Source organism: Rhinolophus sinicus, linkage group LG01 (genome assembly GCF_036562045.2).
Source record: "Rhinolophus sinicus isolate RSC01 linkage group LG01, ASM3656204v1, whole genome shotgun sequence".
NCBI classification, from domain to species: Eukaryota; Metazoa; Chordata; class Mammalia; order Chiroptera; family Rhinolophidae; genus Rhinolophus; species Rhinolophus sinicus.
Genome location: NC_133751.1, coordinates 10516714 through 10533812, shown reverse-complemented (window position 1 = coordinate 10533812; position 17099 = coordinate 10516714). Strand labels below are relative to the sequence as shown.

The 17099-nt window shown below is 37.1% G+C and overlaps 1 protein-coding gene across 20 annotated transcripts in view; it reads right to left on the bottom strand.

Annotated features, from left to right (window-relative positions):
* Positions 1-1211: 1211 nt before the first annotated feature.
* Positions 1212-17099, bottom strand: part of SYNJ1 (synaptojanin 1) — an 82401-nt gene continuing 66513 nt past the window's right edge. For 4 of the 20 annotated variants that reach the window (XM_019730182.2, XM_019730186.2, XM_019730185.2 and 1 more), the window contains 6 exons: positions 15908-15955; positions 14608-14646; positions 14401-14471; positions 11293-11401; positions 10952-11169; positions 1212-4271 (listed from right to left, as the gene is read on the bottom strand). In XM_019730182.2, the coding sequence (XP_019585741.2) occupies positions 3462-4271; positions 10952-11169; positions 11293-11401; positions 14401-14471; positions 14608-14646; positions 15908-15955 (1295 nt within the window). In that variant the 3' untranslated portion in view covers positions 1212-3461. Of the gene's footprint in view, positions 4272-6652; positions 6677-10951; positions 11170-11292; positions 11402-14400; positions 14472-14607; positions 14647-15907; positions 15956-17099 lie in introns of all 20 variants that reach the window. The other 16 variants (XM_019730194.2, XM_019730199.2, XM_074326018.1 and 13 more) reach the window with 8 other exon arrangements.

Sequence of the window (17099 nt, the reverse complement as noted above, 5' to 3'; positions counted from 1 at the left end):
ATAAAAAATAGTGACAGCAGCAGATGCAAAATTTTACATGGAAATGTAAAATGGTCCTGACATCTGGAAAACAGTTGGTCAGTTTTTTAAAAATCCAAGCATGTACCCTATGACCCAGCAATTGCTCTCCTGAGCATTTATCCCAGAGAAATGAAAACTTAGGTTCACACAAAACTCTGTACATGAATGTTCATAGCAGCTGTATTTATAATAGCCTCAAACTAGGAACAACCCACGTGTCCTTCAATGGGTGGGCGAATGGCTAAACCAACTGTGGTCCATCCATACCATGGAATACTATTTAGTAATACAAAGGAACGAACTATTATACACACACAATCTAGATGAATCTCCGGAGAATTATGATGAGTAGAAAAAGCCAATTCCAAAAGGTTATATACCATTTATATAACATTCTTGAAGTGGCAAAATAATAGAAATGGAGAATAAGTTAGTGGTTGCCAGAAGTTAAGGACAGAAAACGGGGGATGGGACGAGAAGGTAGTGAGGAAAGGGCAACATGAGGGATCTTTGTGGGGAAGGAAATGCTTTGTATCAGTTAATATGCTGGTTACAGTAGTGAACTAGTTTTGCAAAATTTTACCACTGCGGATACTGGGAAAGGGTGCCTGGGATCTCTATGTATTATTTCTAACAACTGTACATAAATCTACAGTTATCTTAAAACTAAAAAAAAAATTTAAAACCAATTATCCTCTATCTGTAACTTCTTAATCAGAGGTTAATATATATAATTAAACTACTTATGAATCAAGGTTATTGTTTTGAATAGCAATCACTGAAAAAGGGCAATACTCACCAAGTAGCCTTGGTCTCTTATTTGGGTCTTTTTAGCCAGTCTCTTGTCTGGCTATTCATGTGCCTGTTTCCCCGTTGCCCTCTGCAACGTTTCTTTTGCTGGGGGTTAGAAAATCATCCTTCATGCTTGTGTGATTTTCAAGCCAACACAATTTTGAATGAGGGCCTCTTTTACAGAATAAGTGCATGGGCTTCTTAATGATTAGTAATCTCAGAATATCTTTCTTCTTACTTTTGGAGTATTATATGGAGACATGAAATGAATGAAAATAAGATCTTGAATTAAAATACCTGATTCAACAATCAGAGTTAATCCCCAAACGTCACTCAACTTGTTTTATGTAGGTTCAAGGAAAATGGCTGAGAAAAATTCTTCCCTTTCGAGCAGTCAATATGGTAAAGACAGGTATATTTATTTCATATGACAGCACATTTCACAGGATATGTACAGACTGTTCATATACCACTGACTTTAATGCTGTATGTCTATAAAGTATATAGTTATAAATACTGTATGCCACATAAGCAATAAAATTCTTACATATAAACAGCAATCTACTATAGAGAACAAAGAATTCACAAAGAGATCCTCAGTGTCTAATTTCTGCTCTGCTTTTAACAGAACTGGTAAATATTTTAATAATACACAGAATAACGGCTAGTTATTTGCAGCATACCTTTAACTTTCCTAACTTTGTGCACTTTCAGCAACTTGCCAGATATAATTCTCCTGATAAAGGCTGAGCTGCTGCATGATATGTATATTTTAGACAGTAGTTTATATTCAATAGGAAACAGAACTGCAATCTGTACTAGTGAAGTTTATAATGAATTATTTTGCTAATAGAGAGCAAATACCAAATATACTAATCACACAGATGTTAAAGCCACAGTTTCAACAAGTTAATTCACATTTTGAAGCACACTGCTTATAGTAATACTGCTGTTTAAAATATACCAATGCTGAAATGATTAGAACACCCCCCCCAAAGCATAATATAAAACTCACAAGAGTTATTTCTAACAGCAAACCCTGGCTGTTAACAGAGAGAGGATTAATTCTATAAATATAGTATTTTGATAACATTTGAGCACTTAGAAAAGTATTTTGTCCTAATAGATTTGCTTTATGTGGTTAAGTGCAATGCAGTTTGCTGTGCTTTTCCACTTTACATATTCTTAGCCATCAACTCTGTTTTCTGACATTCCCCAATGCACATCTTTAAAGGTTAAATGTGGACAATGGAATTTAGATGGACATATACAACTCTTCATATAAAAGGAACGTTAATGTTAAGTCTTAATGGGCAAAGATGATTTGAACTGAAGCTGACAACAAGACCACAACTGCTCAAGGAGTTTTCTGATTGGGATTACTTAATGATATCAAAATACTACATTCTGTAAAAATCCTGTGTACTTCATAAAATCACTAAGAGCAGGATTGGCTGTATATTGGCAGTGCAGGAGACAAAATCCACAGCTAATCTGAGGTGTAGCCTCTAAGGACGTACAGCAGCATCACAGATGTGTCCTGTGGCCTTAAGGGGAGAGAACACACACTGAGTGGGTCCCCAATTCAAAGCACTCAGACAACTACTGCTTTTCCTGCTAACGAAGTTCCAGAGCAAAAGCAGCAAAGAGAAATGTGAGGGAGGGAAAGAGGCAACACATGCCTTTATGTGCCGAGAATACATTCAGCTCTAACTTTTCTCACTGGACTCATTGGTATGTGTCTTCCCGACGTAAAAGGCCATAGTGCTTTTCTGAAAGGGCTGGAGTGTCTGTCTACATGACAGGGACCACAAAATATGCTGCTTCCAGCTGCAAGAAGCTTCTCCCAGAGAAAAGCATGTGGGGGCACTGGAGTGGAGAGTAACTAGAAGGTGTGTTGTGTGTGTGTTTCAAGGGGTGGGGTGTGGAATGGCAGAAAATTCTGGTCCTGTAGTGAGGATTATTCTAGTTTTGGAAAGAAAATTATGAGAAGTCCAAATTTCATTTACAGTTATCACTTTGATAATGAAATATTAAAAAAAGAACTGTGTTAGAACTTTTAGGTAAAAATTCTGTCTGAGTTATATCCTAGAATTTAAATGATAAGTTTTACAAATATGTGTGTGTGTGTGTGTATATATATATATATATGTATGTGTGTATGTGTGTGTGTGGGTGTGTGTACACACACACACTTTTTAAAGCAATGCTTTCCAAAATTCGGTTTCAGTATCACTTTGACAGCTCTTTGGTAAATACTTATAAATTCCAATTGTCAACAAGCACGAGAGAGCTGGCAGTAATGTCAGCTAGAAGTTGTTTGGGCTTTTTGAGATTCTTTAGAGACTAACAACAAAGAATTTCTGAATAAGGACTATGTTCTAAAGTAGTTTTGAGCACTTTTTATGGCTACTACTCTCTTTGTTATCCAAACAGAAACACATCAAAACTCCAGTTAATAATGAAAAGGGCTTTTCCTTATTTCCAATATACACATATTCCAACTTTGTACACATTAAATAGTGGTATTTCATGACGACATCAGTGCACTTAACAATGACTTATTGCACATAATGAATAACTAATGCCCAATTCTTTTGGCTCTAGACTGCCAAAACTGAAAAACAACTGTTTCCTACTGTCGAGCATTATCTTTCTGTGAAGTCTAGTATGGGTGATGCCTTAGACGCCAAAGCTGCGAAAGGATCGGCTGGAGGCGCAGTGGCAGGTGGGAGCAGACGGACAGGAGGTGGAGGTGGTCTTCTTGAGGGCAACGCACAGAAAGAAACCTCTGTACCTTTATCCCAGTCGTCACCAAAGGTCACACTGGAGCCAGAAGACGAACCGGGTTGGTTACCCAGTACGTCTGGACATGCTGACATAGACTTCCCTTTCACACGGTCCTCCTCTTCCTCGAAGGTCACCCATCCTTTTGGGTTGCTCATCTGTACTGTAGACTGGCCCTGCAGATCAAAACTGTCCTTAATGCCATCAAGTGAAGATGAAGGCTTGCTATTGGTACGACCAAGAGGCTTCAGAGAAGGGAAAGGACTGTCAGCAACAGGCTCTTCTTTGGAGAACCAGGAAGTTGCCTCTGATTCTTGAGACTTGGCTCTAAATGGGTTTCCAGGAGTGGCAGTCCTGTCTGTGAAAGGATTTGTGCTAGTCAAGCTCGTAGTGAATGGGTTTGGAGAACACCGCATGTTTTCCTGGGATTTACTCCGGGCTGGAATGGGAGGCAACGTTGGCATGCAACTTACAGAACTCAAAGTATTAATGTTACTTTGTGTTGCAGAAGGGAACTGAATCAACCCCTTTGGGTCTGGGGTTAGAACAGGTGACGCTTGAACAGATAACTGAGCCTTTGATACAGCAAGCAGATTCAATGACAGATCTTCAAATGGGTCACTCTTTAATGGTGATTCCAGTCTGACAGCGGAAACTCCATTTGTTTTTACCTGGAAAAGAGAGCACTGAATAATCAAAAAAATAAACTTCAAGAAATATATTTATTTTTAATGCTCCCTTATGCTGCCTTCTGTCTCAACTTTACTTCATTATGGGGTCAAATATACAAATTTAGGAAGTAAAAAGGAGCTTGTGCAGTTTGTTATCTAGTGGATTATGTAAAACAGCTAAAATCTTATGCTTTAAAAACTCCCTACTAAATAAATCCATTTATTAAATAGAGCTCATTTCATGCATGCAAGTATTGATGTGGTAAAATGGAATTGTACAGAATTAGCAAGTGAGTTTTATTTTTGCCCAGTTCTATCAGGTATTAGCACAAACTTAAGAAACATTTTCAGAACTTATGCTAAATCTGTATAAATAAACTTCCAACACCCATCTATGATGATGATGTGATTTCATTATTCGTTAGAATATATTTTTACTTAATGTTACCATGGAAATTCAACTTTATGGATGAAATTAATTTTATTAGTATATTTGTATTCACAAGCTGAAGACAATATGTCTTTTCCCTTTCTACTTGGAAAAGTGAATGTTTAAAGCATTCTCTGCCTTCTAACAGAAGTTCTCCTTCATAGAATGAACTGTGAATAATGTGACAATATTCCTCAATTGACCTTCCTCATCTTGTAGAAATGTTCCCAAACAGGTAGGCTTATTAATAACCAAACACAATGATTATTTAAAACCAGGGGGGGAAGTTCTATTTTATATCTGGTATAGTAATTCCAAAACCCAAATGAAGCTGTGCCCCAAGTGGTGCACAGCCCTTTGTATGTGACACCCTGTCTGTGATCTGTGTTACTGGCAGTGTTCCGAATTACTTTCCAGTCATAAGAAACTGACACTCTGTGCCTAGTTCACAAAGAAGCCCGTTGGAGTGGAGCTCAGCCCACTTTTCTCAAGGGAAACACAACTATGAGCCTGGCCTTATGAGCAAGTTAGTTCATCAGGCATTTCATTTTAATTTTTAAAAACCACAGTTATTAAAACCAGGTGGATGACTTGGATATTTATGCCATATTAAAAAAAAAATTAGGTTAAAAAGAACAAGACAGGGAGAATTTCAGCTCAAGACTTGCCATGTAACAAAAGGGAGCACTACCCAAAATGAATTTAGATGGTTGTTAAAGCAAAATAACTAAATGCTCATGAAATATGTTGAAATAAAGAGCAGCAGTCCCAATAAAATGTAAATGAGTCTTATCAAACAGTAACTTGATGCTTAAGAATAGGGAAGGCTGTTCACTTGCAAAAGGAAATGGGGTAGATAACTTCGTAAGTGAGTAACTTTCAAGTATATGATTGTTTTATTCAACTGTCCTATAACATACTTTATAATTGAATGAACAAGTATATTTTTCTTCAAACTTAATACAACAATAAATTTGTACAAAACTAAAGAGTAAACATGTCACAGATTCTAAACTGTATTCTAAGTGTATTAAAGGTAAACAGACCTATACAAGTGGACATCTACTTGAGAGACAAATTTATCATGGACATCATGAAATTAAAATTAACTCTATATTACCAATAATGTCTGGCTTATTTATGATTAATATAACAAAACATAAGTATCTGATGGGGTCTGGGACCCAATTCTCCCATGGCAGATAGAATAGTCCACAAGCTCAGCTCAGAACAGTAGGCCCTTGCCAAATAAATGCTACATATTTAAGTATACTTATTTTCATGCATTAAAACTTTTTTTCCAAAATAAGTTAAAGGTAATTTGGTAGAAGCAGGATCATTTTGCCCAATCAGACTTGAAATTAAAATGACAACCACACCACCATTTATTATATTAGAATTAATTTATAACCTAAGAGGCATTTGTGATGACTTGACATTCAAAACAATGGTATTTTCACAGAGAAAGGTGTTGGAAAGACCTTTAAATAATCCTGTTACAATACTAAATTTCATCTTTCTAAATCATTAGTCCTTCCTTACCAAAAAGAACCTTGCAACTAAAACTTGAAAAAAAATTTCCCAAAATAAACCTAATAAAGTACATTGAATTTTGTATTTACGTAAGTATGCCAAGAATCAATTTGGTTTTGCCAAGACTTTCATATACGTAAAGCTTACCTTACTGAAGTTATACTTTTTAGTTTTGTTAATTTTCATAAAAATAAAGAAAAATATGGTAAAGCATTAGCAAGAACAAAATCATTCCTAAAAATTCAAAATACTAAGAAAAAGAAAAAGCAGGTTTTACAGCATGATAACAGAATTTATTAATGTGGACAGGTAGTTTTAAAAATGAGTGAAACGTTAGATGTATGAAGCACAAGACTCATACATCTAATGAGCTAAGACAGATGAGAAGCACATAGAAGACTGAGAAATAATCCAGTACCTGTTACCCTGATGGTTGCTCCTGCTTTGAAAAAGGGAACACAGACATCAAAGGAAAGAGTTAGGAGGACAATCTGAGACCAACCAGCAACCCTAACAATTCAGTCTTCAAAATACTCTTAGTTCTCGATTATATACAGAATCTGAGAGCAGTGATATTTGCAAGGGCATAGCATAAGTTCAAGTGACAATTCCAACTTCTTTTGTAATTTTGAATGAAAACTGTAGAGCTGAATTAGGACTCAAACTTTAATTTTGTCCAAGGCTGATTGCTAACCAGTTCAAAGTTTTGTTATTCCAAAAGTAATAATCGAAATGGGTTCCCGGAGCTCTAAAATATTTTAAGCAGCCTGTACGGACGAAATATTTGTACCCCCACACCACCACCACCACACCAATTCATATGTTGAAGCCCTAATCGCCAAGGTGATGGTATTCGAACATGGGCCTTCTGTGGGTAACCGGGGTTACACGAGGTCACGAGGGTGGGGGCCCTCAAGATGAAATGAGTGGCCATAGGAGAAGACACACCAGAGAGCCTGCTCTCTTTTTCTCCCCGTGAAGCAGCGAGGAAAGGTCATGTGAGCACACAGCAAGAAAGCTGCCGCCTGCCAGCCAGGAAAAGAGCCGTCACCAGAACCCAACCTTATACTATCATCCTGATCTTGGACTTCAGCTCCCGAACTGTGAGAAAACAAATTTCTACTGTTTAAGCCACTCAGTTTATGACAGCCCAAAAGAGTAGGATACAGCCTTAAGATAGCCTATGGGTTTATTGTCATTAGAGAAAATAAACAAAATGGCATAACTTGGCAAAAAAATGAAAATTACTATTTACTCAAACAAAAATGGTGAGGATCCAGGCTTGTTCTACATTACTCAAATTTTCTGAAGGACAATACTATCATGTTCACCTCAGAATTTATTAGTTGGAAGGTGCAACATGGTAAGAAACTGGATCCTATTTTTGTTGTTTAAAAATGAAATCATAGGAGTGGCCAGTTAGCTCAATTGGTTAGAGAGCGGTGCTAATAACACCAAGGTTGCTGGTTCGATCCCCGCATGGGCCACTGTGAGCTGCGCCCTCCTTTATGATGAAATCATAATCTTGCTATAATACAGCAGTATTTTTAAGGAACCATTTTGAGCAAATCTTCTCCAATATCTAAAGCTTCCCTTATTGTAAAATACCAAAACTCACTTTGACAATTTAGAGAAACACCATTCTAAAATACAGTATTAGAGTTTCCTGCCTACTAAACATGAGACTCTTGAATTTAAGTTAATACTTTCTCAATGAGCTCAGGTTTTTGGGTCTCAGCTTTGGCACTGGATAGGAGAGTAAGAAAAGGTTTATACTAAGATGTACAGAAGTGGTATTAAATAGATCCAGAATGCTGAGATTTTCTACTTGGATTCTGCCCTCACTGTCAGCTATCATGTCAATAGTATGGCAGTGATGCTGTTACTTTACTTCCTGGTGGATTTCCTGACTTCCGGTTCTTAGCTGATAATCAGATGACTAAGCTGTTGGAAGTCAGACAGGTAAGTGAGGCATTTTTACATTTTGTAAAGGATATACAACATGTTACATAATCATTTGAATTAAAAGAATCTTTTCTATGTAGAATTCAGAGAGTTGAAAAACATTTAAATAGGGATAAAAAGTAAAGCTGGGTCATGTATGTTTTCACATTTTAAATACCTTGTAAATGTTGGGCAGAATTAAAAAGACATGTAAAAATTACCAGAAGTTCAATTCTATGACTATTTCATGTTATTACCAAAATATCAAATATGTCATATTTTAAAATCTCATCCTTTTTTACTTATAGCCAGAGCAGAAGATTTTAAAATCTTAAATGTATTAGTTTTTGAATAGGCATTATTCTGATGGTTCAAAATTCGAAAGGGACAAAAAGGTAAAACACTTCCGCTTCCTTCTAGCTCCCCAGCACTGTAATGGCTTGTGGTCTTTCACAAAGACGTCTCCACATGAACAAGACCCTCACCCCAAAAAAGAAAAATGTATCTGTGTATATAATATTCAGAGGAATTTGATATCAATGACTGAGGCACAAATAGAATACTTAGAATTTAAAATAAACATCTGATAGTTCGATGAACTGAATACACGATTCGAGAACACAATCTACCAGGTCACACCAAAGCACGTGCTACCTGCCACCAATCACTACACCCATTCCACTAAAAACCAGAACCCAAAATAATAAAAATGACCTAAGAAAATGATATGTGGCAGTCACTGAATGTTCATCCTATAGTATTTTTGTGTCATAAGATGCCTTTCTTCTGAAATCTGGAATCTTGCTTGACATTTTGCTCTTTCTGAAGTTTTTCAGAGTACAGTAAGTCCTCACTTAACGTTGTGGGTAGGTTCTTCAACTTTAAGTGAAACTATGTATAACGAAACCAATTTTACCACAGGCTAATTGATGTAAATAAGAGTTAAGTTCCTATGGAATCTCGTCAATGTTATAATGAAATGATGTTGAACAAAACGATGTTATTCGAGGACCGTATCTACTTCCATATTGGTCTAAGAATACTTAATCCATTTTTAGGAATTAAGTTTCACTTTTACTATGAAATAGATGCTCACTTTCATAGCTAGTTTGAAAGTTTTCTGCCCTTCAACTACATTTTAAAAAATACAATAGTACACCTTACAAGAAAATGAGAAAAAAATTCATGACCCATTAAAAGTAGATTGGCAGAAAGAAAAAAATAGTGGACAATGAGTGTTTGAAGGATTTCTACAGTTATTATATATCTTCAATTTTCTAAGCTAAAAAACAGAATATTGTTTGATGTTAATAAAGAGAACTTTTTTCTCAATTATACATCCTTCGTCAGCTTTTAAAAATGTGACCAATAGTCTAAGGAGTAAGTGCTAACTGCTAACAATATTATTGTTTTAAGTCAATATTTACTTTAATATCTATTTTTCACTAAGCAGAAGTATAGGAAACTGTTATCGTCTGCCAACTAGCTGGACATACTCAGATAACTGTAAAAATAAATGCAAACTAGTATTTATAAATGTGCTTATATTTCTGTATTTTAGATCTTTCCAAAGTTTAAAGGCAGACTTTTAAAACTTTACACATTGCTTTGGCCTTGAAGGCATTTTCAAGTTAATACTTTAGGACAAAAATAAAATGTAACAACAAAAAATGTACTTACTAAATATTTTATTTTAATAATTTTACTGAAGTGTATATAACAAAAACTAAGTAAAACAGCACCCAAATAAAAGTAAAACAACTTGCATGATTATTCATGTATTAAAATACCTTTGTATATACATAGCAGATGTCTTGCCAATGTGAGATCACTCTGGCATAACAAAGTTCCTCATCTTCAAAATATCCCTCAGAGGTAAGTATTATTTTATCATCACTATTTTAAATTAAGAAGAAGAAATGTATATCATTTTCCCAAGACTGCAAAGGTGGAGAATAAAGCCCAGACTCACACTCAGGTCTGCCGAGCTGGACTCAGAACGCAAGCCCTTGTGTTGATGATTTCCACCCACTCAGGCAATGGCACTGTTGTCTGTGTGACACTAATAAGGTGACATTTTGATGGTTTTTACTTTGGTGACTAACCCTCCTGCTACACACCCAAGCCACCTAAACTGATCCAGTAATGACTGAAACTGTTCGAGATACCTGAGGAACCCCAGTGCCAGCTCCACCACAGGAGAGAACTGTGCATCAGGAAGAATAGAAGGATTATTCTTTGTTCATGGGAAATTAACCATACGGCCAGTGCTCAGGGATTGATCTGACTGCCTCTCTCTCCAGAGAGTGAGAGCCCAAACTAATTTATTAGCTGTGAGCAATAAGAAAAATAAACTATTGCTGTTCATCCTCATTCATTTACTATCCAAAGTAAATTATACATCAAAAAGGTCACAAATACTTTAAAAGGTTAACAAAATAAAACAGCCTGGGAGCCACTTGAAAGTTTCCTAAAGAGACCTCATTCAGGCTCACCCTCTGAGAATCACTGATCTGAGCAGCAGGTTAAAAACAAACAAAAACAAACCCTCAAACAGCCAAACCATGAGTTTGTTATCTCACTAATTTGAGACGTCAAATAACACTCAGTTGTTGAAGTCATATCACAAGATGCTATTACTATCAAAAAGCAAAAATAAAAAGAAAATGGAATCAGATATTTATTTCTTAGAAAAGCCTAATAATTAAAACAAATGCGTCCGAAGACTGCCAAAGGCATCAAAGCTGTCACTCTGTGTACTAGCTGGACTTACTTGTGTCTGCGGCGAAGGTTCTGAAGGCAAGCTGTGGGACGACCTGCTCCGAGGTGGCGCTTGTGGGGGGGTGTCCAAGTTTGGCTGAGGGGCAGCCGGAGGCATAGGCGCTGCCACAGGGACAAGAGGCTCCTGCATCTTTTGAACAGGTGGGGGCAGAGTAGGCTGCACAGGCAGGGCAGCCTGAGGCTTCAGGGGTTCAGGAAGAAGAGGTGAACCTGAAAAAATCATTTTTGGATGTTAGGTGTTTTCTAGAAAACCATGTTTTAGACTTCCTTCCTTTAGTAAAATGTCAGAAGGTTCTGGGTTTTTTCAACTGGTGTTTCTAATACAGTGTCTACCTTTCAGTACTTCTGATGGTTTGCTTTGGCTTTCAGGAGTCAGTCTTCCAGCAGATGCCCGAGCATGGCTCTGCGGCGCGCTGATCACGCCAGCGCGGGGCGGAATGGTCTGTAAATGGGACAAATAACATTTGAGACATTTAACTTATCTTCAACAGATAAGATTTTGTGAAAACCACTGCTTCTGCCATCTCATTAAATCTCCTCTCTGGTATTATTCCCCTCTGTTATTTTAACTGCTTTCTACTCATAGCAATATAGTCGTAAGTTTTAAAATTTTCCTTCTCATTTTTCACTGTTTACTATGTGCCAGGCACTACGTTAATCAAGCACTGTAGAAGTATTTCCATTTCATCTTCAAAATATCCATCAAAGGTAAGTGTTATTTTATCATCTCTATTTTAAATTAAGATGAAGACATGTATATCACTTTCCCAAGACCACAAAGGTGGAAAATAAAGCCAGGATCCAAACTCAGGTCTGCCGAGCTGACCTTGCTCTTGACCGCAGGCAAAGCTGCCTTAACGGGAGAGGAGGATGGGACCAAAGTTCACAAGGAGATGGAGAGCCACACGCTGAGCAACTGAGAGTCTTATAAAAACCACACCCTGAGACTCTTTTTCTAAACACAGAAGTAAACACTCTCTGATTACTACTCAATCTGCTAAATTAAACACACTGGAAGACACACTGGTGAAAAATATATTTTCTATTTTCATACGTTTGCTGAAGGCACTAATCCCCCAATACTTCTTACTTGAAGCAAAAGTTATGAATGTAATCTCATGAAATCCTGACTTTCTTTCCTTATTCTTACAGTATTACATAGAATTTCAAAAAGCACTTGTGGGGAGTGTGGTGGTGGAGTCAGTGAACAGCAATTTTCCCTTTTTTTGAAAAAGGGAGAGTGGGTAATAGGTATCTTCAGGAATATTCCACAGACATTAGTGTAACATTACATATAGAAAAGGACCTTTAAGTTGGAAATTAAATAGAGAGCTACAACAGAAAAGACAAAACATTTCTATCTTAGAAAGTTTATGGAAATGCCTTATTAGAAATTAGAAGCAGTTCCTTAATTTCTTACAGTCAGTTCCCACTCTTCAGCCAGAGGCCTCCCAGCAGTGCCAGGCTGCACGAGACAAGCCCAAGTTACTGAGAGTGACTGTTTTCCATTTCCTTTCTTTCTTTTTAAAGTATTTATATCCCGAAGAAAATTTTCATTTGGGTAATAGAATAATTATATATATATAACAACATATGATAAAGTTACAGAAAACTAGATTCACAACAAGGGGAAAAGCCCAGCACCACACCACCTGCTCTCCTACTTTTAATACCATTAGAATCAGTTTTAGTATTCCAACTCCATCATAAATTGTTTTTCCTGAAATCTAATTTTAAAATTCTTCTTATGGAAGGACGGCTTTATGTCCTCATTACATACTCAGAAAACATGATTTAAAAACTGCTAAACCATGTATTTATTATCTGACTAGTTTGAGATGTCAAATAACACTCATTTGTTGAAGTCCGATCTCAAGTTGCTATTACAATCAAAAAGCAAAAATAAGATGAAAATGAAATCAGGTATTTACGAGGTGTGATCAAATGATACGGTGAACGTTTAAATAAAAAATTTTTCGGGCCGGCCTGGTGGCTCAGGTGGTTGGAGCTCCATGCTCCTAACTCCGAAGGCTGCCGGTTCGATTCCCACATGGGCCAGTGGGCTCTCAACCACAAGGTTGCCAGTTCAATTCCTCAAGTCCTGCAAGGGATGGTGGGCAGTGCCCCCCGCAACTAAGACTCAACAGGGCACCTTGAGCTGAGCTGCCACTGAGCTTCTGGATGTCTCAGTTGGTTGGAGCGCGTCCTCTCAACCACAAAGTTGCTGGTTCGACTTCCGCAAGGGATGGTGGGCTGTGCCCCCTGCAACTAGCAACGGCAACTGGACCTGGAGCTGAGCTGCGCCCCCCACAACTAAGACTGAAAGGACAACTTGACTTGGAAAAAAGTCCTGAAGTACACACTGTTCCCCAATAAAGTCCTGTTCCTCTTCCCCAATAAAATTTAAAAAAAAAAGTTTTTCCAGTAAAAGACACATTGCCATTAATCCCCCTCAGAATACTTCCCCTCGCTTCGAACACACTTATCCCATTGTTCTTGCCACCTTCTGAAGCAGTTCTGGAAGTCCTTTTTCATTGAGTGTCTTTAGTTGCACTGTGGTGGCTGCCTTGATGCCCTGAATCAGTTTGACTTTGGGGAAGAGCCAGAAGTCGCACGGTGCCAGATCCGGTGAATAAGGTGGATGAGGACACACCGTAATGTTTTTGACAGAAATTGCCATATACCAGAAGTGATGTGTGACACAGAGCATTGTCATGATGAAGGATGATGTATGGCACACTTTAAAACTTCTCTCAGCTGTAGCTCACACCCGACTGACTGCACCAAACAAGTTGAAACTTCTCACACACTGTTAGTAAGGTTTGATGTGCTGCTTCCTGTATTGAAGATGCCTGCCTTTCCGTTGGATGGCACTCGGCAGCAGCACTCACCGTATTTTGTGATTACAACGAAAAGGCTCCTTGTCACACATTGCTTCTGGCAATTTCTGTCAAATAAAAACATTACGGTGTGTCCTCATCCACTTTATTCACCAGGTCTGGCACCCTGTGACTTTTGGCTCATACCGCAAATCCAAATGACCATGAACGATAAATGTTTTGAATCCATTGAGGATGTCAAGGCAGCCATGACAGCAAAACTAAAGACACTCATGAAAGAGGGCTTCCAGAACTGCTTCAGAACAGGTCCCAAGAACAATAGGATATTTTGAGGGGTATTAATGGCAATGTGTCTTTTACTGTAATAAATTTTTTACATTTAAACATTCACTGTATTGTTTGATCACACATCGGCTGTTAGTTAACATAACGTTAGAGATGAGAGGTATCTTAGAGATTTCAAGTACAAGTCCCCATGTTACAGTTGAGGAGACTGAGGCCTTGATGGGTCACATGATTTCTCCAGAGTAACACATCTGACTAGTAGCACACTAGGCCCTAGAGCTTAGACCCCCTGGCCCCCAGGCTGGGTGCTGCCTACCGGTCTGGCTGCACTGTATCCAGTAGGTCCTGGGGCTGTGAGTCCTGCTTGGGGTGAAGGTTGATTGCGGCCTGGAATGAAGACATCACACCATATATATAAGAGTTTTGGTTTCAAAACAAGAAACAAGAAACCATGCAGTTATGTCCCAAGTATCTATTCATGGTCCAGTTTTAAGGTTAAGGAGCTCAATTCAAGTGCTTTTACCTATATTATCTTTCCGTGTTGTTCCAGGGCTTTTGGGTGCTTTGAAGCAGGAAGAAAAACAGTTAGTCATAAGTAAGCAATAGAGCAATACTGCATAAGTTGGCTATTTTGTTTCATGACCAGCAGAAATGGGGGCATGAGATGGCAGCAGAAGTACTTTGCTTCGGATAATGATGAAGGGTATTATCAGTCCTGAATGATATATCCCAAAAGTGACAAAAATTAGAATACTTAATAGTGACATTCTTGGGAGACAACTTAGCCGTCGGTCTGATTCCTCGCTCATAGGGTCACTTTTAAGGTGACTTTCCCAACAGAAAAGGCTCTCTCCCAGAACCTTGAAAACATATGACCAGCTTGTGGGACTGGTCACAAGATGTGGCATGACTGCCTCTCAGAGCTTGGCCGACAAATTTGTCCTGAGCATATAAACAGAGCTGCATTTTCCAAGTTACACAAGAGGCTCCTTATATTGTTTTAGGGCTTCATGCTGTAGATGTCATTATGGATAAAGTAATCTGATGAGATCTTTTGGATTTCTATAACAAAATCCTATGATTAAGGTAGAAGACAGGTGCATCTTATTGCTAAATATCTGCCTTGTGAAAGCAAGTGTTAAACTGTGGTTCACACTCATTAGAAAGGTAGGGGAAGGATGAAATGAAATAAATTGCTTTTGGGGCCAAATGGAGCAGGGGCAACTATTAAATGTAGCATCTAAGATTTATTCTTTTGGGAAGAAAGTTCAAGTGTAATTGTTATGTGAAATATATCAGTCCTTTAATGACTATCAGCTTAATGAATGACTTCTAGTCTTAATGGTCTTTTAAGCAAATTTAGTTCGGTATCACTACCCATAAAAACATTTAAGTAATCTGAAATCATTCACAAATGATTCTTGGACCTGAATTAACAGGGTTTAATTATAATTATTAATTTTCAAAACTTCAGAGTTAGTATAGTACATTTCTAAACATTTGACTTATTCTGAAAAGGATTTTGAAGGCATTCTTCTTAAAATAACATTGTACAGTAATTTCACATCCTAAGTATATATAAAACAAAACAGTGTAAAACAACATCTAAGAATTGCAGGGAAATTAAATGGGTATCTGTTAGAAACTATACACAACATAGAATGAAAAGAGAAAAAATACAAGGTTACAAGGTATACATAGGAGGAGGAAGGGAAGTTTACAGGTGGAATAAGAAAAGATTTAGTATGCTTTTACACACTGGAGAGGCTGACATTTAGAAATAAAATGAGAGATCCATATCTTTGATGCAAAAGTCTTGTTACCTTCCATCTCTCGCCTAGCTACCCCAGGACTGGGAGGGGCTCCAATACCTTTTTAGAAAAAGAACAGAAGCTGTATATTGTTCAGGGCCTACAGCACAGAATGAAATGCAGGCACACAAGACAATTTCTGTGTTAGACTTACTTTTGCAAGAAGGTTCTCTTTCTACTTTAAATTTCTTCAAATATATCAATACAAACCAAATGACTTGAGATGCCTAGCCCAAACCTCAGTCCTCCCTTTCCTCAAAAAGAAAAGTAGAAAGGGAATGACAGTTTTCTTTCTACATCTGACATTACTAGCAGTAGGGAATTTAAAAATATATTTAACAAAAGCTGTTATGATTACCTCAGTCCTTATATTTAGAGTTAAATCACAAATAAGCGCTCCAATACTTGACAGTCAAAAACAAAAAACAAAGTCTGAATTTTATTTTAAATTTGTATGAGGCTGTATTAGTCTCTTAGAAGTTAGTTTTGCTGCACTATTTTAAAAAAATTCTAAAAGTACTATAATGACTTTCTCTAAGCTTACTGCCTTAAAGGAGTTGATTTGTAGGGCAAAATATATATATATATATGCTACAAACACTGCCTATAAAAGAATTATGAAAAGAGGTAATTTTTAAAAATTAAATCAGGTTTCTAAGCCACTGAGTCGGTAATATGATATACTCATAACTTTTCACAATTTCATTTAAAAGTTTATTTTCTATAGGTTGTTTTCCTAATTAAAGGAGAAGATAAATAGAATTTATCAAAAAAATATAAATAAAAGCGTTTAAAACAGGAGAAATTAATGTTTTCTCTGTAAGTTAATGGAAAAATTATCATCTAGCAGTATTTTGCAGAAGCTATAATGCAAAAATAATTTATCTATCCTTATTATACAAAGTCATCAATATCCACACACAAGCAAAGTCAATCTACAATAATGTGAATTGGTCAGCAATGTCGCTAGGCAACTAGAGTAGAAAGAGACCAACTACACATGTATAATGAGCCTTAATAATATTAAAACTGGATTTATAAAAGCTCTTCTGTGGAACTGTGATAACCTGTGTCATCCTTTCTTGAGAATTAGGTTAAATAAACTTGGCAAATATATACCTCCAACTGAGCATTGTTGAGTTTTCATAAATCAAATAAACTACACTTTAAACAAAAAGTAATTCTTTATTGATAAAAATTTCCT